The sequence below is a fragment of the Gallus gallus genome, chromosome 19 (assembly GCF_016699485.2).
Source record: "Gallus gallus isolate bGalGal1 chromosome 19, bGalGal1.mat.broiler.GRCg7b, whole genome shotgun sequence".
Classification (NCBI taxonomy): domain Eukaryota; kingdom Metazoa; phylum Chordata; class Aves; order Galliformes; family Phasianidae; genus Gallus; species Gallus gallus.
Window position 1 is genome coordinate 6780035 of NC_052550.1, and position 16910 is coordinate 6796944.

The 16910-nt window shown below is 57.6% G+C and overlaps 3 protein-coding genes across 3 annotated transcripts in view; 1 reads left to right on the forward strand and 2 right to left on the reverse strand.

Moving 5' to 3' along the window:
- Positions 1-3578: 3578 nt before the first annotated feature.
- TUSC5 (tumor suppressor candidate 5) lies at positions 3579-11204 on the reverse strand. The gene is made up of 3 exons (XM_015296109.4): positions 10770-11204; positions 7485-7617; positions 3579-6940 (listed from the first exon to the last, which is right to left on the reverse strand). The coding sequence occupies exons 1-3, from the start codon at positions 11157-11159 to the stop codon at positions 6933-6935; spliced, it is 531 nt and encodes a 176-aa protein (XP_015151595.1). The 5' UTR covers positions 11160-11204; the 3' UTR covers positions 3579-6932.
- Positions 11205-12276: 1072 nt separating this feature from the next.
- Positions 12277-13519, reverse strand: BHLHA9 (basic helix-loop-helix family member a9). The gene has a single exon (XM_040650456.2). It carries the CDS (start codon positions 13450-13452, stop codon positions 12811-12813), a length of 642 nt encoding a protein of 213 aa, XP_040506390.1. The 5' UTR covers positions 13453-13519; the 3' UTR covers positions 12277-12810.
- A 2593-nt stretch (positions 13520-16112) lies between these two features.
- Positions 16113-16910, forward strand: part of ABR (ABR activator of RhoGEF and GTPase) — a 30525-nt gene continuing 29727 nt past the window's right edge. The window contains exon 1 of the mRNA XM_015295831.4: positions 16113-16479. Within this exon, the coding sequence (XP_015151317.4) occupies positions 16143-16479 (337 nt within the window). The 5' untranslated portion in view covers positions 16113-16142. The remainder of the gene's footprint in view (positions 16480-16910) is intronic.

Here is a 16910-nt window from a genome sequence, read left to right on the forward strand (position 1 = left end):
GGTTTAAATCAACGCTCCCTCAAAACAAAACCACCATCTCCAACAAAGCCATCACCAACAAAACCCTTCTGACAGAACATCCCAGGCCGGACTTCTGTAAGTTAATTTCTGATTGCACTTTCTGGTTCTTTTTGCTTTTCACAAAGCTGCTTGAAACTTACTGTATCTGTAATTACTTTTCACCTATTGTGCATTCTCTGGACGTAATTACAAAGCTTTGATATGTAATTTAATAATAAATGAGAACTCTAAGCAGGGTGCTTGGTTCTTTCCCCGGGGCAGCTTCTCCCTCCCCGGCTGCAGTGAAGATGCAGACATTGCAGAGCTCATCTCTGCAGTTTGGCGTTGACCCTGGATGTGCACATGGCTTTGTTCTGTGCTTCTGTGCCACCATGGGTTTCTCTCAAGGTGAGCTCTATGAAGGTTTTGGCATATATCCATCATTTAAAGCATGGATTCCCAAATGCGTGCCCAAACTTGGGCCGACGTGGAGCTGACGGACTGTAGGAGGTGTTTCTCTTCCCCTTTTTTAATCCACTTCTCCGTGGTTTGGTTCCTTTGCTCCCTCCTCACAGCACAACACCAGGCACGAACCTGCACCTGGAGTGTGGAAACCCACAGCCATGGACCACTGCGTCTCACAACGGCACCCACAGAAAGTGTGGCTGTTGGCCGGGAGCTGTCCCTGCACGAGCCTCAGCCTGGGGGGACGTGCAGTAATGGTGAATCCATGCATCCCTCATGTGCCTGCAGACTGCTGGTGGTGAGCAGTTCTTCCTTCAGGGCAGCTTTGGGTGTTCGTGCCTGGAGAGCCGACTCTGGGAGCATTCTGGATGCACAGAGGCTGTTCTGCCTGCAGACGGGAAGCGCCATTCGTTTTCCCAGTTGCTGCACTGGTAATAAGTGGTGCATAAAATTCCATCTTCGTTTGGATTAGGAAGTAAATTATTAATGGGGTTGAATCCTTTTTTCCAGCTCCCCGTGCAGTCAATAATTTATAGTGGCACAAGCGCCAGAGATACATTTTTAACCATGCACCTCCCAGCACTGCCTGCTGTGTGTGCTCAGCTCCTCCATTTCCTGTCACCCTTCCCTGCTCCTAATGGGATACTGAGGCTCTGCTAACCCACTTTTGGTAGCGCTGCTCGTAAAGGAGGAGAGGTCTGGCTGCAATCGGAGTCCCTCCACCATTTGGAGCAGCATTTGTGGTCTTCTCACTGTGTTTTCTTCTTCAGAACCGCCACTGAGGCCTGTCTGAATCCTCACCCCAATGCACGGTGCAGTGTCCGCTCAGCAGTGCTGGAAGGCAGATTGCAGCCTCTTTGGATGCTGCTTCTCACCCTCCCTGCCTACCCCCATCCCACGCGGTGCTCTTGGAAGAGGTATCAGAATCCTTCAGCTTGTGTCTTGGTGAAGATGCTCTGGGAGGATCTGGTGGCCTCTTGCTGCACATTGCAGACCCCACAGGTCCCATTTTGCTGCTGTTTGTGTAGTGGAAACTTCCTTTGAGCACTGCCCAGGCACACGGGCTGCTCCCCAGCCCCGTGCTGAGCTGGCTGTGTTGGTGCCGTGCTGCTGAGCCATCACATTCGTACGGCTGCCTTCGCTCAGAGCTCTGCAGGAACAGCGCAGGTGGGAAAAAAGGAACTACGAGGAGCCCCAGAAAGCACTGAGCGGCGGCAGCACAAAAATTGACTCCATCCCAGAGTAACTGTGCAGCAGAAGGACGTGTCGTCAGGGCAGGTGTGAGGTGGGGTGGTGCGTCCCGGTGCTCCGGTGGCACAGCGCGGGGGGATGCGGGCGGTTTCCCCACTGCGCTATAAGCGGAGTTCCCTCTGGGTCAGGCGTGTGTCACCAGTGCTAAATTTACCCACAGCCATCACCGAGGTGGGGCGGTGAGTCAGACTGTGACAGCCTTATGTCAAGGGCTGGAGGGGGCTGCCAACCCCCAGCAATGCCCGTCCCAAATCAGTGTTCAGCCCGTGGCGCATCCAGAGCGGGGCAGGGGGACGGCAGGATGCTATTCCTGGGTTCCCAGGTTTATTGGGGGAATGCGAAGACTTTCCAACCTCTATTCTGGTTTAGGAACGTATAAAGGAGAAACAAAGCTCACGTTTGGGGGATGAATGAGTTCATCTGTTCCCATCCAGGAATACTTCAGCTCTGTACTGCTGTGGGAGGAGGGGGGAGGAGGAGGAAGGAGTGGGGATGAGGGATACTGCTGCATGGGTTTGGGTGTTCAGAGCTGGGAAGGGTATAAGAAACAGGCTTTGAGGAATGGAACCTGAGACCAAATAACGGGAGAGATTCTTTAGGACCCGCAGCCCAAAGTCAGCCATCCCCGTGAGCTCAGCAGGAGGCGTTTTGCTGGGAAGGCTCCATTCCCCCCTCTGTTACAGCCTCGTAAGGTGAGGAGTCCTTCAGCAGCTCCAACCGCCCTGCACAGTGGAGGCAATGAGGGCCATTGGTCGTCACATCTCTGCGCTCAGCTCAGGGAGAATCCCCACAGCTCTACTTTAGGAAACCTGGAGATCCGACAGCAGCCAGCAGAAGGAAAGGGCTGAGTGCTGAGTTATGGGTGCCAGAGCAAATCCGGACATCTCCCCGTGTTCCATTGGGAGCTCCCATGGAAGGCGGCCGGGGAAGCGGTGACCGACTTCGTGTCCTTCACCTGAACCCCCAAACCTCACACAAACTCATTAGAGGTGAATGGAAAGCCTATGGTGCTCAGTGAGAACCATATCCACGCGGAAATGGGATTCAAACCTCTCGCTGTTCCTTCTCCTATCTATTATACATGAGCCATCAGAGCAGCGTATTAATAAAACAGGAGTGAAAGCTCTTGGCACTGCCCCCTCCTTAGCAAAACAGCAGAGCAGAGGCCGTCAGCTCCCACCTCTGAGGTCTGGAGCTCCATCTGCCCACTGCTCCGGGGCCGTGGTTGGTGCCGTGGCTGCGCCCAGCGGAGGGAGCACTCTGTGGGTGATGGGATTCACGCTGGAAAAATTCTGGACATGGCAAAGAAAGAGGGTTAATGCGTTCAAAATGTCTTAGCGTGGTGCAGAGCCCAGTGGGAGATGGTGTTGTGATAAAGGGGAAGGGCATGGAGGTGCTTGGGCTGGGCTGCGCGCTGCAGGACTGTTCAGGCAGAGCCTCGTGGTATGAAATGCGGGTGATGGATCCCCAGACCACAACTGTAGCTTTTGTCTTTTGAGAAAGAAAAGAAGGAATTGGTCCTACCGCTGCCTACCAACAGCCCAAAGCTTTGCTGGGCTCCTTCCTGCAGCCACCACTTGGGATAGGAATGAGGGGGTGGAGGAGGCTGCGCAGGGTGGCCGCCCATTCAGGAGATCTGCGGTTTTGATCAATAATTTGAGGATTTGGGTTTGGAATGTGTCTGCACTCTCCCCTCATTGGCTGTGCAGAATGCAGAGCTGCAGATTTGCAGAGGTGAGGGTTGGTTGGCGGTGCCACCACAGCCAAAACGCCGCACTGCTCTCGGAATGGGGAGCAATAATTAAACGAGCCGTTTCAGTTTGATATATTGTTCTCATTCAGACAGAAGAAGCGAGTCCGGCTTTGACCATGCATGTTACATTTTAATTCTTTTCTCATGCCAAGAAATACAAAGGAAGTATATAAGGTACATCATATCATCCCGCAGAAAAAGAAACATCGACCAGCAAGGCAATTCCCAGAGTGTCCACGGCATCACTGAGCGCCCCCCCAGCTGGGCTCCGAGGACTGGGGCTGTGCCCTGGGACACCCCCTGCTTTGAAAAGGCTGCTTCCCCCCTCCCCGAACCCCTTGGCTTGTCCCCAAGCGTGGGAGATTTTGCCTTTGCTGAAATGAAAGAGTGCACATAGAAAGAAAACAATGGTCCTTCAATCTGCAATCAGTTCATGTTGGGCAGCAGTGAGCGGCCAAGTGCTGCGATGGGGCTGGGGGCGCTGGGGATGAGGTGATGGGAGCAGCCCATAGGGGCGGCTCAGCCCCATCCTGGGCTCGGACTGAACAGGAATGGGGTTGGCGTTTAATTGGCAGCAACTGGAAAGGAGGGCAATGATTAGGAAAAGGGAAATCGCCACCAATACAGCAAACTGGGAAAGCTCTTCTGTCATTTTCCTCCCTTAGTGCTAAAACCCTCCTGGTCCCCTCCACCAGCAGTCAGCAGTTGGACACTGAGTGCTGTGCATCCCTTCTGCCCCACGGCCGCTGCATCCCACAAAGATCCTGGCTGAAACCACAGTGCTGCAGAGAGCGGCTCCTAGAGAGTCCCACAGCAAAAGCTGCATGCAGGATGGGGCTGCAGACCACACAGGGAGCTCAATGGAGAGTGGGAAAAGGCTCCGGTTGGTCCTGGGAGCCTTCTGGCACCGCACAGGAGTTGGGTTGCAAGGAAGGAAAACGTTTTGTGTGGCTGTAGAGACGTTCGACTGTGTCTAAGTGTGGGATGAGGACCACAGAGATGTACTGAAGAGTGCAGGGTGGTGCAATTGCATCTAGCCAGAAAGGGATGGAAAAAGGGAAGGAGTTGAGGGGTCTTTGTGTTTTATGGGTCTTTTTTTGGAAAGTTGTTGCTCTCTCCTGTGCTCAGATGGGGTCTGGTGCCTCCGCTGCCCCTCCAGCACTGCTCTGTGCATCCTCGAGGTGGTCCCGGCTTGCACAGAGCCCTCTGGAAGCATCAGATTCAAAGGAAGGATGCATTCCCTCCTATTTATGGTGAGGAGGAGAAAGAAGAACTGTTTTCTTTTCTGAGCTGCGGGCACACGTGACTTGGAGCAACTTTGCCATCTGTGCGATGAGAATAGCGCAGCCCTCACCGCGGGGCTGCAGCCATGGCGAAGCACTTCGGGCCGTGAGCTGGAAGGCTTTGTGTAATGCCAGGGCAGCATTCCATCCTCCATTTGGTGCTCTCAAGGGCTGCAGTTTCCCCCATGCGCTGACCCATCTCATCCTCGGGGATCCCTCCTCCAAGGGGAACAGGGGATCAGGTGACAATGGGCTCTGCACACAGCCGAGCACAGAGCTTCTCCAGCCCTGAGCGTGCAAGAAATGAGTTGCAAAAGGTAGGAGGAGAATTTGGTCCGTTTTCAGAAGCTCACAGTTTGCAATAAAGCGCAGGCAAAGGGGCGGGTGGGGAGGCAGCCCAGGAAAGTGCTGTAGTACCATACTATTGCTCTGAGTCCCTGCAGCCCCTTTGAATGTAAAGAAAAACATAACAGTGGGTGCAGGGATTTGGCTCCCCTGTGTTAAGATTACCTCTACCCAAAGGAAACCCTGTGACAAGGAGCAACTAAACAAATGACAAGAGAACGGTCCCATCTACATCCCTATGGTACGGGGATTTATGGTACAGCAGCTCTCCCTGCTGCCTCCCCACGTGCCCCATGCCCACCAGTTTAGGAAGGACGCAAGCACAGAGGTGCTCGGGGGCTCCTCCCGGTGCACCACGATGTACAGCAGCTCCCACATAGACAAAGCCCTTGGATGTGTTGGATTTGGTTTGGGGGTCTTCCAGGTAGCATGCCCCAAAAACACCCCACATCCCAGGGCAGACTGTGGGTGCAGCTCCCACGTCTGTAATTTCAAACTATGCCTGTGAAGTTTTGCTAAAAGGAAGGCTTGGCCAACACAAAGCCAATGGGCACAGCTAGGAGCCATCTGCAAACGTACAGCAACGGGAACCTTGTGCAGTCCACATGGCCAAATGAAATGCCAACACCAGCATCAGCCCACAGTGGGAACAGGGATGTTGGATGGGGCTGTATGGCGTGGAAGACTTGGCTGGGAGCAGCGGGGCTTGTGAAGATCACGGGGAGAAAAAAGTCAGCATTCTTTACATGTTGTTAAATACAAAACGTTAAAAAATAATAATACTCGTGGACCCGAGCCCAGCACGCTCCAGTGGTGCAGAAGAGGGGTAATGAGAAGAGCACGACTCTGAACTCCTCCATCCCTCTGAAGGTCCCCCGGAGCCCTCAGTTGGAGCCCAAAGGGGTGAGGGTTGATGAGCACAGCCATAGGGCCGGATTTTGCTGCCGCTCCTGTGTGATGAACACGACCCAGCAGGAAGGAGGGCTCTGCTCCTCAGTGCTGCCGCTGCGGGTTAACCAGGACCTGTGCTCAGCATCGGTGGCATTAACCTCACTTTGGGTGCATGGAGAAGGAAATGTGTGGTTGCACAGAGAAAGCGTGATCCCTTCCGTTAGCGCCGCGCTCCCATGCAGCAGCGCCCTGCTCCGCCAGCCCTGACATCCGCGAGCGATGGAGGGGCGTGGATGGATGAGCAGACATGGAGAACATTCCCAAAGGCATGCAAATGGTCATTGTCTCTTTTTTGTCTTTTTCTTTTTTTTTTCATCAAAAATACAAAAGCACCCACCGTGTCTCCGAGCACTGCCGCGCTCTGCAGCTCACCCTCCTCATGCATGGAACACCGCTCCGCTTCCGGTGGCAGTTTGAGCTTTTGGGTGTTTTTTGTTTTGTTTCTTTGTTTCTTTGTTTTTGCAGAGACAGAGAATTCGATGATTTAAAAACCAACAAACCCCCAAAACGACAGTGCCAAAATTCTTAGGAGGATTCCTCAAAATGCCGCGGTCCGTCCTTAGGTTTTCCTTCAAAGGAGCTTCGGTCTGGAATCTCCCTCCTCCTCCTCCTCCTGTCCATCCCCCAGCGTGGTCTCCCCGCCCCGTTGGAGGGGAATGAGGTAGTGGATTTCCCCTTCTCCTCTCTGCTCATATCCAGTTCTTGTCCCTCATCCCCTCGCCGTGTGCCCATCCCCGCTCGTCCCCAAAAGGCAGTGGAGCAGCCACGCACATTCCTCCAGACGGGCTCCGCTGTCACAAGTTTTTGTTGCAAGGCTGAAAGTAAAAAAACCCCAAAAGGAGCGCTGTCTTCCTCCTCTTCGAGGTATTTGCATGCTACGTCTTCTAGGAAACTGTAAAAGAGAAAGAAGGTCTTAGGGCAGCTTCCAGCAGAGACGCCCCTGATGCCTTTGGGGTTTGGGTCATGGAGTGGGCGAGATGTGACATTCCCATGTCCCCAGGTGCTCTGAGAAGGTGGCTTTGTGGTTGGGAAGGTCCCCACATACGCAGGGATGGCACTACTGGGCAGGCTGAGTCGTGGCCTCTGTCCCTTTGTTTTTATCCCATTACAGAAACCCACCTCAGCCTCACTAAGGTAAGTCCTTGGGTTATAGCCAAAACACTTTTTGCCTGGGGGATCTTATATGGGATAGTAGAGGAGGACCTCAAATTCCGGTCCTACTCCTGCTGCAAGCAGCCCCTTCTCTGGGATGTATTGCATGTGTGCTGTTGGTGGTGGACGTATCAGCCCAGCATAGCAGTGCTCAGTGCCTCCTGCTGAGTGGGAATGATGTGTCCTATGGGCAGAGGTGTTCCATAAACTGCCCAAGGAGCCCCATGGACAGGGGAGAAAAAGGAGAGGTCTCTGCTTGAGTCGGGGAAATGAGAAGACGTTACCTCGGACGCTGAGCGAGACGTAGAGCACGATGATGATGGTCCCCAGCACGATGGAGACGATGCTGAGCAGGCGGGCCATGCGGCCCAGGCGCCGGGCTCCATCCATATCCCCCTGCTGCCCGCTGTTCCGTGACTGGGGGGAAGCATAGAGAGAGGCTCCTGAGAGAGACTGCAGCCCCAAAATTCATCAGCTGCGCCACCAAGGGACATGGATTGGATCTCGGCCAATTGGTTGTCCCCTGCTCCCCATGGGTAGGATGGCGATGAATGGGTTCAGGTCTGCATTTGGATGAGAGGTCCCCAGGCTGGGATGGGAGGCACTGACCAGCAACAACCACCCCTCTCTGGAGCTTTTATGGGGAAAAAAAAAAAACAACAACTGGAATTTGGGACTTTGGTCCCCAAAGTAATTCATTAACTGGGGGCTGGGATGGCGAAGGCAGTCACTGGTGGTCTGCAGTCCATAGGGGATGGAGGGAGCCCTGAGAGTTGGAGCTGGAGCCTTCAGCGGAACCAACTGAGAAGGGCTTGGGAGGGAGGGAAATAAGATAAGGAGCTATAAGGCCCATTGGTAGTGTTCTCAGCTGTCTGGGGAGGCTTGGAGTGGGGAAAAGGCATAGGGGAGAGAAGCAATGTGGGCAAAGAAGAAGTAAGAATTAAGGATGGAAAAGTATCAAACAATTGCACTTTCCTTTCCAAAAATACGCATCTCAGATGCACTGCACCATGTGTGAGCTTTCTTGTGTTGAAAACAAAAGAAAATGAGCAGCTGGGAGAGCCAGCACAGCTCCAACTCCATGCAGCTCCATTACCTACACTGCCCTCAGCTTGCATCACCCCATAAACGGCGATCTGGCATCACATGGCCAAAACATTGCGCTGGTGATGAGCTCAAAACCTCATTCCCTTTGGTTCCCTGCAGCACACCTGGCAGACAACCCCCAAAATCAGCGGTACGCAGCCAAGAGCTTGTTTGCATTGTAGAGCAGGAGGGGAGGAAATGAAGCCCCATGGGATGGTGCAGAGGGACAGGGGAGAACACAGCCATGCAGGGATTGATGGGGTCCCTGAGCTGCTCGCTGACAGCTCCCGGCATTTGGGATTTTTATAGGCTCAGATGTTTGTAACCAAGTGTAATGTTTTTGCAGGGTGTGGGTTAGATTGCGGTGAAACATATTTGCAGCTCTAGCTGTCTTCCAAGGAAAATATATGGGCTAACAGATTCGACATATTTATCACTACAGCTTCTGGAAGTGTTTAGTGATCGTTTATCCTGAACAATTCTGAAAAATACATCAGCATCAGCGTGGCGTGTTTAGCAAGCATTTGGTACTGCACATATATTATTCATTGGAACGGTTTGATTATAACTGCTTCCTATCAGCCACCCTATGATTTTCTTTCTCCATAAAACCATGACCATTTTCTTTATTAATCGAGACGCAGAGGAGCCCCAAAGGGCAACGTGCCAGCATGGTGCTAAGGGACTTGGTATCACGGGGAAGCTTTTAGGGAACACGGCCCAGCACAGAGCTGGGGCTGGAAGGGACCCACAGCAAAATGCATGGAGCCAGGTGAGTGCCATCAGGAGAGCCATCCTGTGCCAGTCCCAGGGACAGAAAGACGAATGGCCGCAGCCTCTCTCCGTTTATGAACTGGCTTTGGATGTGCTCTGCTGAGTGCCACCCGCTACTCAGAATCAGTCATTAATCCTCCACACTTGCATTTGGTTGAAGAAAACATTCCAAGGGAGGTATAAATCACCGCCAGACTGAGATAGATGAATGCACCATTTACATGAATAACACACAGTTTGACTTCTCCCACACCACTCTGTAGCAGCAGTATGGATTTGGGGCACTCTGTTTTACCCGGTGTGGGTTCTCACTTTGTGTTTCACTACCCCTGATCTGCTCCTGGTGTTGGGCACTGTTGGGTGAGCTCTGCACTCCCATAGGATTCTTGCTCTTCTCCAAGCAGATGCACCCCAGGAGCAGTGGAGGAGCCCCCAGGTTGCTCATTTCCCCAAGGCCACCAGGAGCAGGAAAGGCCTGGGGGCTGGAGCTTATTTGTTTCCCCACCCCTGGCCCTGGGCCCCATGGGGATCTGAGAGCAGCGTTTGGAAAAAAAAGAATGATTTATGAGACACTAACTCCACAAAGCATTCATTTGCTTCCCTCTCTGCTTGCCGCTTATTGCCCAGCAAAGCTTTCATGTGCAAAAAAGCGTTGACTTAGGAAAGGAAAAAACACAATTGCAGAGCTAGAGGGAAGTCAGCACACTGCGGGTAGGCTGCCCACCCCCCAGCACAGAGGTACCTGGGTGCCACATGGGTTTGAGGGCGGCTGCACATCCCTGGTTCTGTGCTATGGGGGAATGACGCCTCTGTATTTTGGGTGGAGAGCAGGGGATGGCTTTCCCTGAGCATTTTCAAAGATGAGATTTGCCTCCGTTGCAAATGCATGGTGGGGAGGGTGGCCGGGGGCTGTGCAGCAGCAGGGGAAGGGGGTGGCCATGCTCGCGAGGCTCTGCTGAGACAAGTGGGAGGCGGCTGCCTTTCTTCTCCCCTGCTCTGATGTCGGTGTGTTTGCTGAGGTGTGGGGGATATTTAATGGAGAAAAATTGCTTTTTTGGGACAACTGTGGGAGCTGCAGGTGCAGCCTTCCTCCCTTTGAAGTGTCTGAGAGCAGGAGTGAGCCCCCTGCCCGGGTCCCCCCGCTGCTGCAGGGTTGGGTTGGATTGCTAAGGGGTGGAGAGAGGGAGAGCCCTCGTCCGTGCCTCGCTGCTCCATCCCAGCTGGGAATTGGGCTGCCCATGGACACCGGGAGAGGAGAGGGCATGGAGTCAGGGCAGGGCGTGCCTCAAACCACATCCCAAATCCCACATCCTCAATGAACCCACATCCCAAATACCAAACCACGCGTTCCGAATTCCAAATCCCGTATTTCCAAGCCCCACATTGCGCATCCCAAATCCCATATCGCACATCCTAAATCCCGAATCCCACAGCCCGGGCTGCCCCACTCCATTCCTCCGTGAGCTGACCCAGAGAGCCCCAGTCGAGGTACGGGAGCAGCAGCACAACCCTTCCGAGCTGTGAGCCCCAAGAAGCGAGCTCTGAGCCCCGACATTCCAGCTCTAAGCCCCGAGATCCGAGCCCTGAGCCCCAAGAACCGATCTCTGAGCCCCGAGCTCCGAGCCCCGCCCGGCCGCTCCCCGCCCCGAGCCGCCGCAGCACCGCGGACAGCGCCGCAGCCCGGTGCCGCCCGTCGGGGCCGCACTCACCATGATGGAGAAGACGAGGGCCACCACGTTGATGGGCCAAACGGGGCAGAAGCAGGAGAAGATGGCGAGCACCAGGTAGTCCCGCGGGCGGCCCTGGTCGGGAGCCGCCGTGCTGGTGGCGGTGGAGGAGGCTCTGCCCAGGCTGAGCCGGGACGGCGACAGCGGGGCCGCCTCCAGGTGCCCGACCGACACCGACTTGTAGGAGAGCCCGTGCCCGTTGCGCTCCGCCTCGCCGGCCAACGCGGCCGTGAAGGACTTGGAGCCCCGGAGGCCCTCCCGGCCCTCGGTGGCCGCCAGCAGCTTCTCGGTCTCCTGGAGGCGGCTGGGCAGCACCGTGCCCGAGCCCGAGCCGGAGCCCGAGCCCGCGGGCGCGACGTCGCCGCTCGCCATGGCCCGGCGGAGCGGGCTCGGAGCTCGCCCCGCCGCCGCCGCTCTGCGCTCGGGGCTCGGCGCCCCGCGGGAGGCCGTGCCGGAGGAGGGGCCAACGGGGCTCTGCCCGCGGGGCAGGAGCGGGGCAGCGCACCGCCCCCGGGTTGGCCCGGTTCCTCCCGAGGAGGGGATGCTCGCCCGGATGCGGAGGACTGAGGCGGGAGGGGAATCCCCCGCGGGATCCTCCCACCCACCCCCCCGCGCGGTTCCGTCCCGCCCCGCGGAGCCCCCCGCGCTCGGATCCCCGGGCGCAGCAGCGGGTGCGAGGGGCGGGAGGGAGGACGGTGGCAGCCCACCGAGCTGCGCCTTCCAACGGCGGCTCTTCGCCACCGGTTCCCAATTCTCCCTCCCCGCTTTACCGGGGGATTCCCGGGCGCGGAGTGCCACCTGCGGGTCCGCCCCGCTCCCGCTGTCACTCCGCGGGTACCCAAAGAGCCGCTGTCCCCCGGCCCCTCCCCAGCACCCCCCCACCCCGCAGCCTCCGGACGGAAAAGGGATCTGCATTCTGTAACCGTGAAGCTGAGAGCCTCGATGGGCTGAAGGGTTTCGCCTTTCCCCTGCTCTCATCTCTCGGAGCCTCTATTTCCAGCCGTTTTGCTTTAACACCAAAATGTGGGGTAAAAACTGAAAATAGAATTGTGGTGGAGAGGGATTTGTGCTAGGGTGGGCGTGGGTTTGGTTTGGTTTTCACATCTCTGGGTCCTGGTGCTCCTGAGCTCACACCCCGCTGTATGAGCACTGGACGCGGGCAGAGCCTCGCTCCATAGCAGGGGATACTGATGGGAGACATAGGATTCTCCAGCAGCCATAGCTGCAGCCCTCCTGGAGAGGGGAACATCTGCTGGAGATGAAAGCCAAGATGTCTCACACCGGCAGCGCTTGGAGGAGGATCCTTTGCTGAGCAGAGAGCTCTCTCTCCTGGCTGCTTCAGGTTTTCCTCTGCCAGGCTCATCTCCCAGCTCCCCCACCCCGCCCTGGGACTAAGGGAGGAGGAGGACTGGCACTAGAGGAGCTGAGGGCTGAGCCCCCCCCCCCCCCCGTCCCCAGCCAGGAGCTCAGTACCAGAGCATCCCAGAGAGCCACTTTGCAGTCACCAGGAGGAAGCACGGGCTTTCCCAAGGCAGACATCTGTCTCTCTTCCCTCCTGGTCCAGGCTTACAAATCTGAATGGGCACCAATATGTGCACCAATGGGCTTAGCATTAAAAGTACAACCAAGTTAACCTTTCCCAGCCCCTGCTCTCCTAATTCATCAGCTGGAACCAGAGCCAGGGGCTTTAGTGTGATCCACACGCACCATCTGTCCACCTCGCACACAGTAACAGCCAGTGCCCCAATACCGGGTTTTTAAGTCATGTTTTCTCACAAAGCAAGCAAAAGAGAATAAATAATTGTCATCATTTCCAGCAGAGAAACCTCACAAGAAAAGAAACTGCAGAGCTGGCCCTTCCTCGAGCAGAAAGCAACCTCCTCCACGCCTCCCAGCTCTGAGTTTCCAGGCTTTGCTGGGCTCTGCAGCTGAGCTCCACGTCCCACCGCTCCCACGCAGAGTCCCATCCCACTCCCCGCTTTGTTACCTTCCCGGCACTGCCTCGCCCTCCCCGCTCTGTGGCTCAGTGGATGGGGAGGCATTGGAAGCCAGAGCTCTGCAACCCGCCCGGCTGCCAGGGGAGCGGTGCAAGCGGGATGGCTTGCGGGTTGCTTGTGTGCTTCTGCTGGCTCCCCACGGGATAAAACACAGGGCTGGCTGCTGGGCGATCCTCCTGCAGGCTCTCGTAGCAATGGAGTTGGCTCTCGGAGGGATAGCAGCCATAACCCATAGCACTGGGGGGCACGAGGCGGCTGTCCCGCACTCCCTGCCTGCGGCACTCGGAGTGGGTGCAGGGCCAGCAGTGCAAGGACAGGGACAGAGCGGCGATGCGGTGGATGGCTCTCCGGAGGGTGGCGATTTTGGAGAGCCTCTTGCCTCCAAGGTCGTGCTTAAGGACCAGCCGCAGGGCGTTGAAGGCTTGGTTGTAGTCCAGGATCCTCTTGCGCTCCCGCACGTTGGCTGCCATCCTCCTGGCCTTGGAGCGCGCCGGCCTGCTCCTCTTCCTCACCTTCATCTCCTCGGTGTCCCCCAGGCAGGCAGTTGCATCCCTCCCCTTAGGAATCCACATCTCCTGCCTGCAGCACGCTCGCGGTGCAGCCCCCCTCTCCAGCTCCTCTTCTGAGCCATCGAGCTCTCCCAGCTGTGCTGCAGCTGCTCGGGACATGGCTGTGGTGAGCAGGACAGGGCGAGGTGCTGTTGTGGTCCTGTCTCCCCCAGGGCTGCCACACACTGCTCTGGGGTCAGGCAGCCGGCCCTAAAAACCCCACCGCCGTCACGTGGCTCCATCCCAGCCCCCAGGTGCCGGCCCTGCCCAGGGGATGCTCCCATTTGGAGAACTCTCAGATCCCCAAGTCCAGCCCCAGACCACCCCCACCATACCCACTAACCTCGTCCCTCAGTGCCACATCACCAAGCAGGTGGCAAAGGAGCTGAAGCGCTGCCTGCCTCCTGCCTTCCTGCTGCTGGGTCTGCCCCATGTTTGCTCTTGGTGGAGAAGATGATGCTCCTTGCACCCCAAATCTCCTTGTTCTCCACAGCTTGTTTCCTAAATCTCCTTGTTCCCCATGTCTCCCAGCCATGGGGTGGAGGGTCATCAGGAGGGTCAGGCTGCTTGCAGTTGCATTCCCTGCCTCTTTGCCCACCTTTTCATTAGAGAGCAGCTGCTAAATGCCCTCCTGCACACCAGGTAAGGATGTTATGAAAAATGACCCTGGAGAGTCATTGTGACAAATTGTTGGGGCTACTGGCTCAGAAGCGAAGCCCTGGGAGGACATGGTCCCCTTTATCCATCCCTTATCTGATCATCCCACAGTGGGGTTGATCAATGGCCACAATTAGCGGGGCTATTTGTCTATTGCCCTTCTCCTCTCTTGGCTCTTTGAAGTGGGAGCTAATTTAGGTGCCACTGCTTCAGGAACCCCATAAATCAGGAGCCAGGGCCTCGGGGAGCGGGGAGGATGAGGCAGTGGGACTTCAAAGGGAAATGAAGCTTGCAAATAGCTCTGAGCACCCACCTGTGCTCACCATGACCCTCTTGTTCTCCCAGTGGCTTTCTGGTCCCCGAGTCCCTGCAAGCTGCAAGTCCAGCCCAAGAACAAAAAGCTATTTAATTTCGTGGGGGGCGATTTGATGCCAGAGACTCAGGGAAATGCCACTCTGTGATGCCATGGGGATGCTTTGTTGGTGCAGGAGGTTGGGCCATGCACATAGAGCTGACACAGGGCTGAGCACATAGATGTGCCCACGGCCCCTGTGGTACCCTCATCCCACCCAGAGCCCCAAGAATAGCCGTGAAGCTTTGCTGGCCCCAGCCCTGCAGGGACTCGGCCCCAGCTCTCGGAAGGACCGGCCCATAAATCACAGCTCGTCGGATGCCACCTGCCGCCTGTAATTAGCACAGCCCGCCGGGTGTCCCCACCTCGTCCTGGACATTTCCTACCTACGTGCCCATTACTGGGTGGGCAGGTGGGGAGGGATACCTGCCTGGGGCTGCTCCCCCAGCCCCCCCTGATTTATCGCTTTGCATTGGGGAGATTTATGGGTTGGGATGGGCAGCCAGAAATGCGGTGTAAAGCTCTGCTGGGCTGTCTGCATGGCAGGTGATGGAAGGGCTGTAATTATCTGTCGCCACACATAAATCAGTCGCTCATGGCACCCCCTCCACCTCCTGTAAGGGGTCTCAGCGCTGGGGATGGGCTGCCTCTCTAGCGTGGGACAGAACATTGCTGGGCACTGTCCTCACCTGGGCTCCGGTGTCACTTCTGTCACTGGCCCCACAGCCCAGAGGAGTGTTTTGGGAGTCTCTGCCCCACTGTCTCCAAGGGGAGGCTGTGCCAGGAGGAGCCCCAAAGCCCAGCTGGGTGACACGGGAGCAGTCACCATGGGGACAGGAGCAGCCACTCTGGGGATGGAGGAGGCGGCTGTTGCGACACTTCCTGGGATCGTGTGTAAATGAATAGGGTGCTTTCTTCCTGCTGGGCCACAGCCAGGTAGCAACAAGGGACACGGGCTGTGAATCACCACCCTGAGCCACCCACACCTCCCTCCTGTGGCGAAAGGGAAACACCATTCCTGTGTGGGGCGTGGGGAGCAAAGGACTGTGCACCGTGCCAGGTGTCATCGTCAGTGATAACAAGCCAGGTGTCACCATCAGAGTGCTGTGCCAGCTGTTATCATCAGAGCACCACCGGCCTAGGGATGCTGATGGCCATAAGCCCAGCACGTGGGCTGGGGCAGGGCAGCTCCGTGGCACAGACACTACTCAGCGCCATTGAGGCTCACTTCTTGCTGGCTGAGAAGCAGCTCCTTGCAGTGCGTGGGATGGTTTGTGCCACTTGGTTTGTTGCTCTGATGCTGCTGGCAGCAGGCACTGCTTCATCTCAGCACTCAGCATCCCCCTGGCGCATGTCAGGAGCTCCAAAGTTGACCCTCACCAGCAAGGGCTCGGACCAGCTGCGGGTACACGACGCTCCCAGCATCCTCCTAACACACGTCAGGAGCTCCAGGGGAGACCCCAGGTTACACCCTGAGCAGGAAGGGCTGCTGGTACAGGAATGCTGTGCCAACATCGCTACCGCAGTGGGGCTCCTTTAGCCTGGGGGTGGCTTCCTCCGGTGTGCCAGGAGTGGACGCCGAGCTCCGACCGCGGAGAGCCGCTCCGGGCCGGGCCGGGCGGTGCCGGAGGGCGGTGGCAGCGCTGCTCCCGCCCCGTCGGGGCCGTGCAGAGGAGGAGCGGCCGGGGGCGGGCCGGAGGGGCCGGGCGGGAGCCGACGTCAGGGCCCGCGGCGGTGGTGGGGGACGGAAGGAGGAGGAGGAGGAGGAGGAGGAGGAGGAAGGCGGCGGGGAAGCCCGGGGATGGCAGCGGGCGAGGAGGCGGCGGCGGCGGCTCGGGCGGACTTTGCCCGACACTGGCAAGAGGAATTCCCGGGGGAACCGGCGCCCCGCATGGAGCTGGGCTCGGTGCGGGCCATGGAGCGGGAGCTGGAGCGATGCCGCCGGCACCTGCGGCGCCTGCAGCGGGCTCTGGCCGAGGAGCGCTTCAAGGTGCTGTACCTGGAGGCGGCCCTGGCCCGCGCCCCCCCGCGCCCCCCGGCCCTGCCCCGCCGCCGTCCGCCCCCCGCCGCCCCCTGCGGCAGTTCCCCGGAGGGAGGCAGCGACGGCAGCTCCGGAGCGGAGGACGCGTCCTCGGCAGGTGGGTGGCGGGGGGACACGGCCCTGCGGGTCGGTGTTCGGCAGCGGGGTTGGCGCCCCCCGGTACGGCAGAGGGGTCCTGCTGCCCCGCAGCCCCCGTGCCAGCTCCTCACCGGGCTGTCCCCGTCTGCACGGTCAGGGGTGTCCCGTGCTGTCCCCCCAGGCTACCTTCACGTGCCACATCCGAGGACGTCATGCTTGTGTCCCCCCACCCTGTGCCGTCCCCTATGCCGTCCCTGCACGTGGTCGTGCCCCCCCTGCCACGGCGCAGCAGCGGATCCTACAGTCTCCCCGGGATGTCCCCATCACACCACCGGGAGCACCGCGTGGCCTTGTGCCTCACTTAACTTCACCCAGGGCCCCGTGCTGTCCTGTTCTCAAGGACATCCTGTGCCAAGGCCCCATCCTTGGGCCGATCCCATGTGGCCGCTT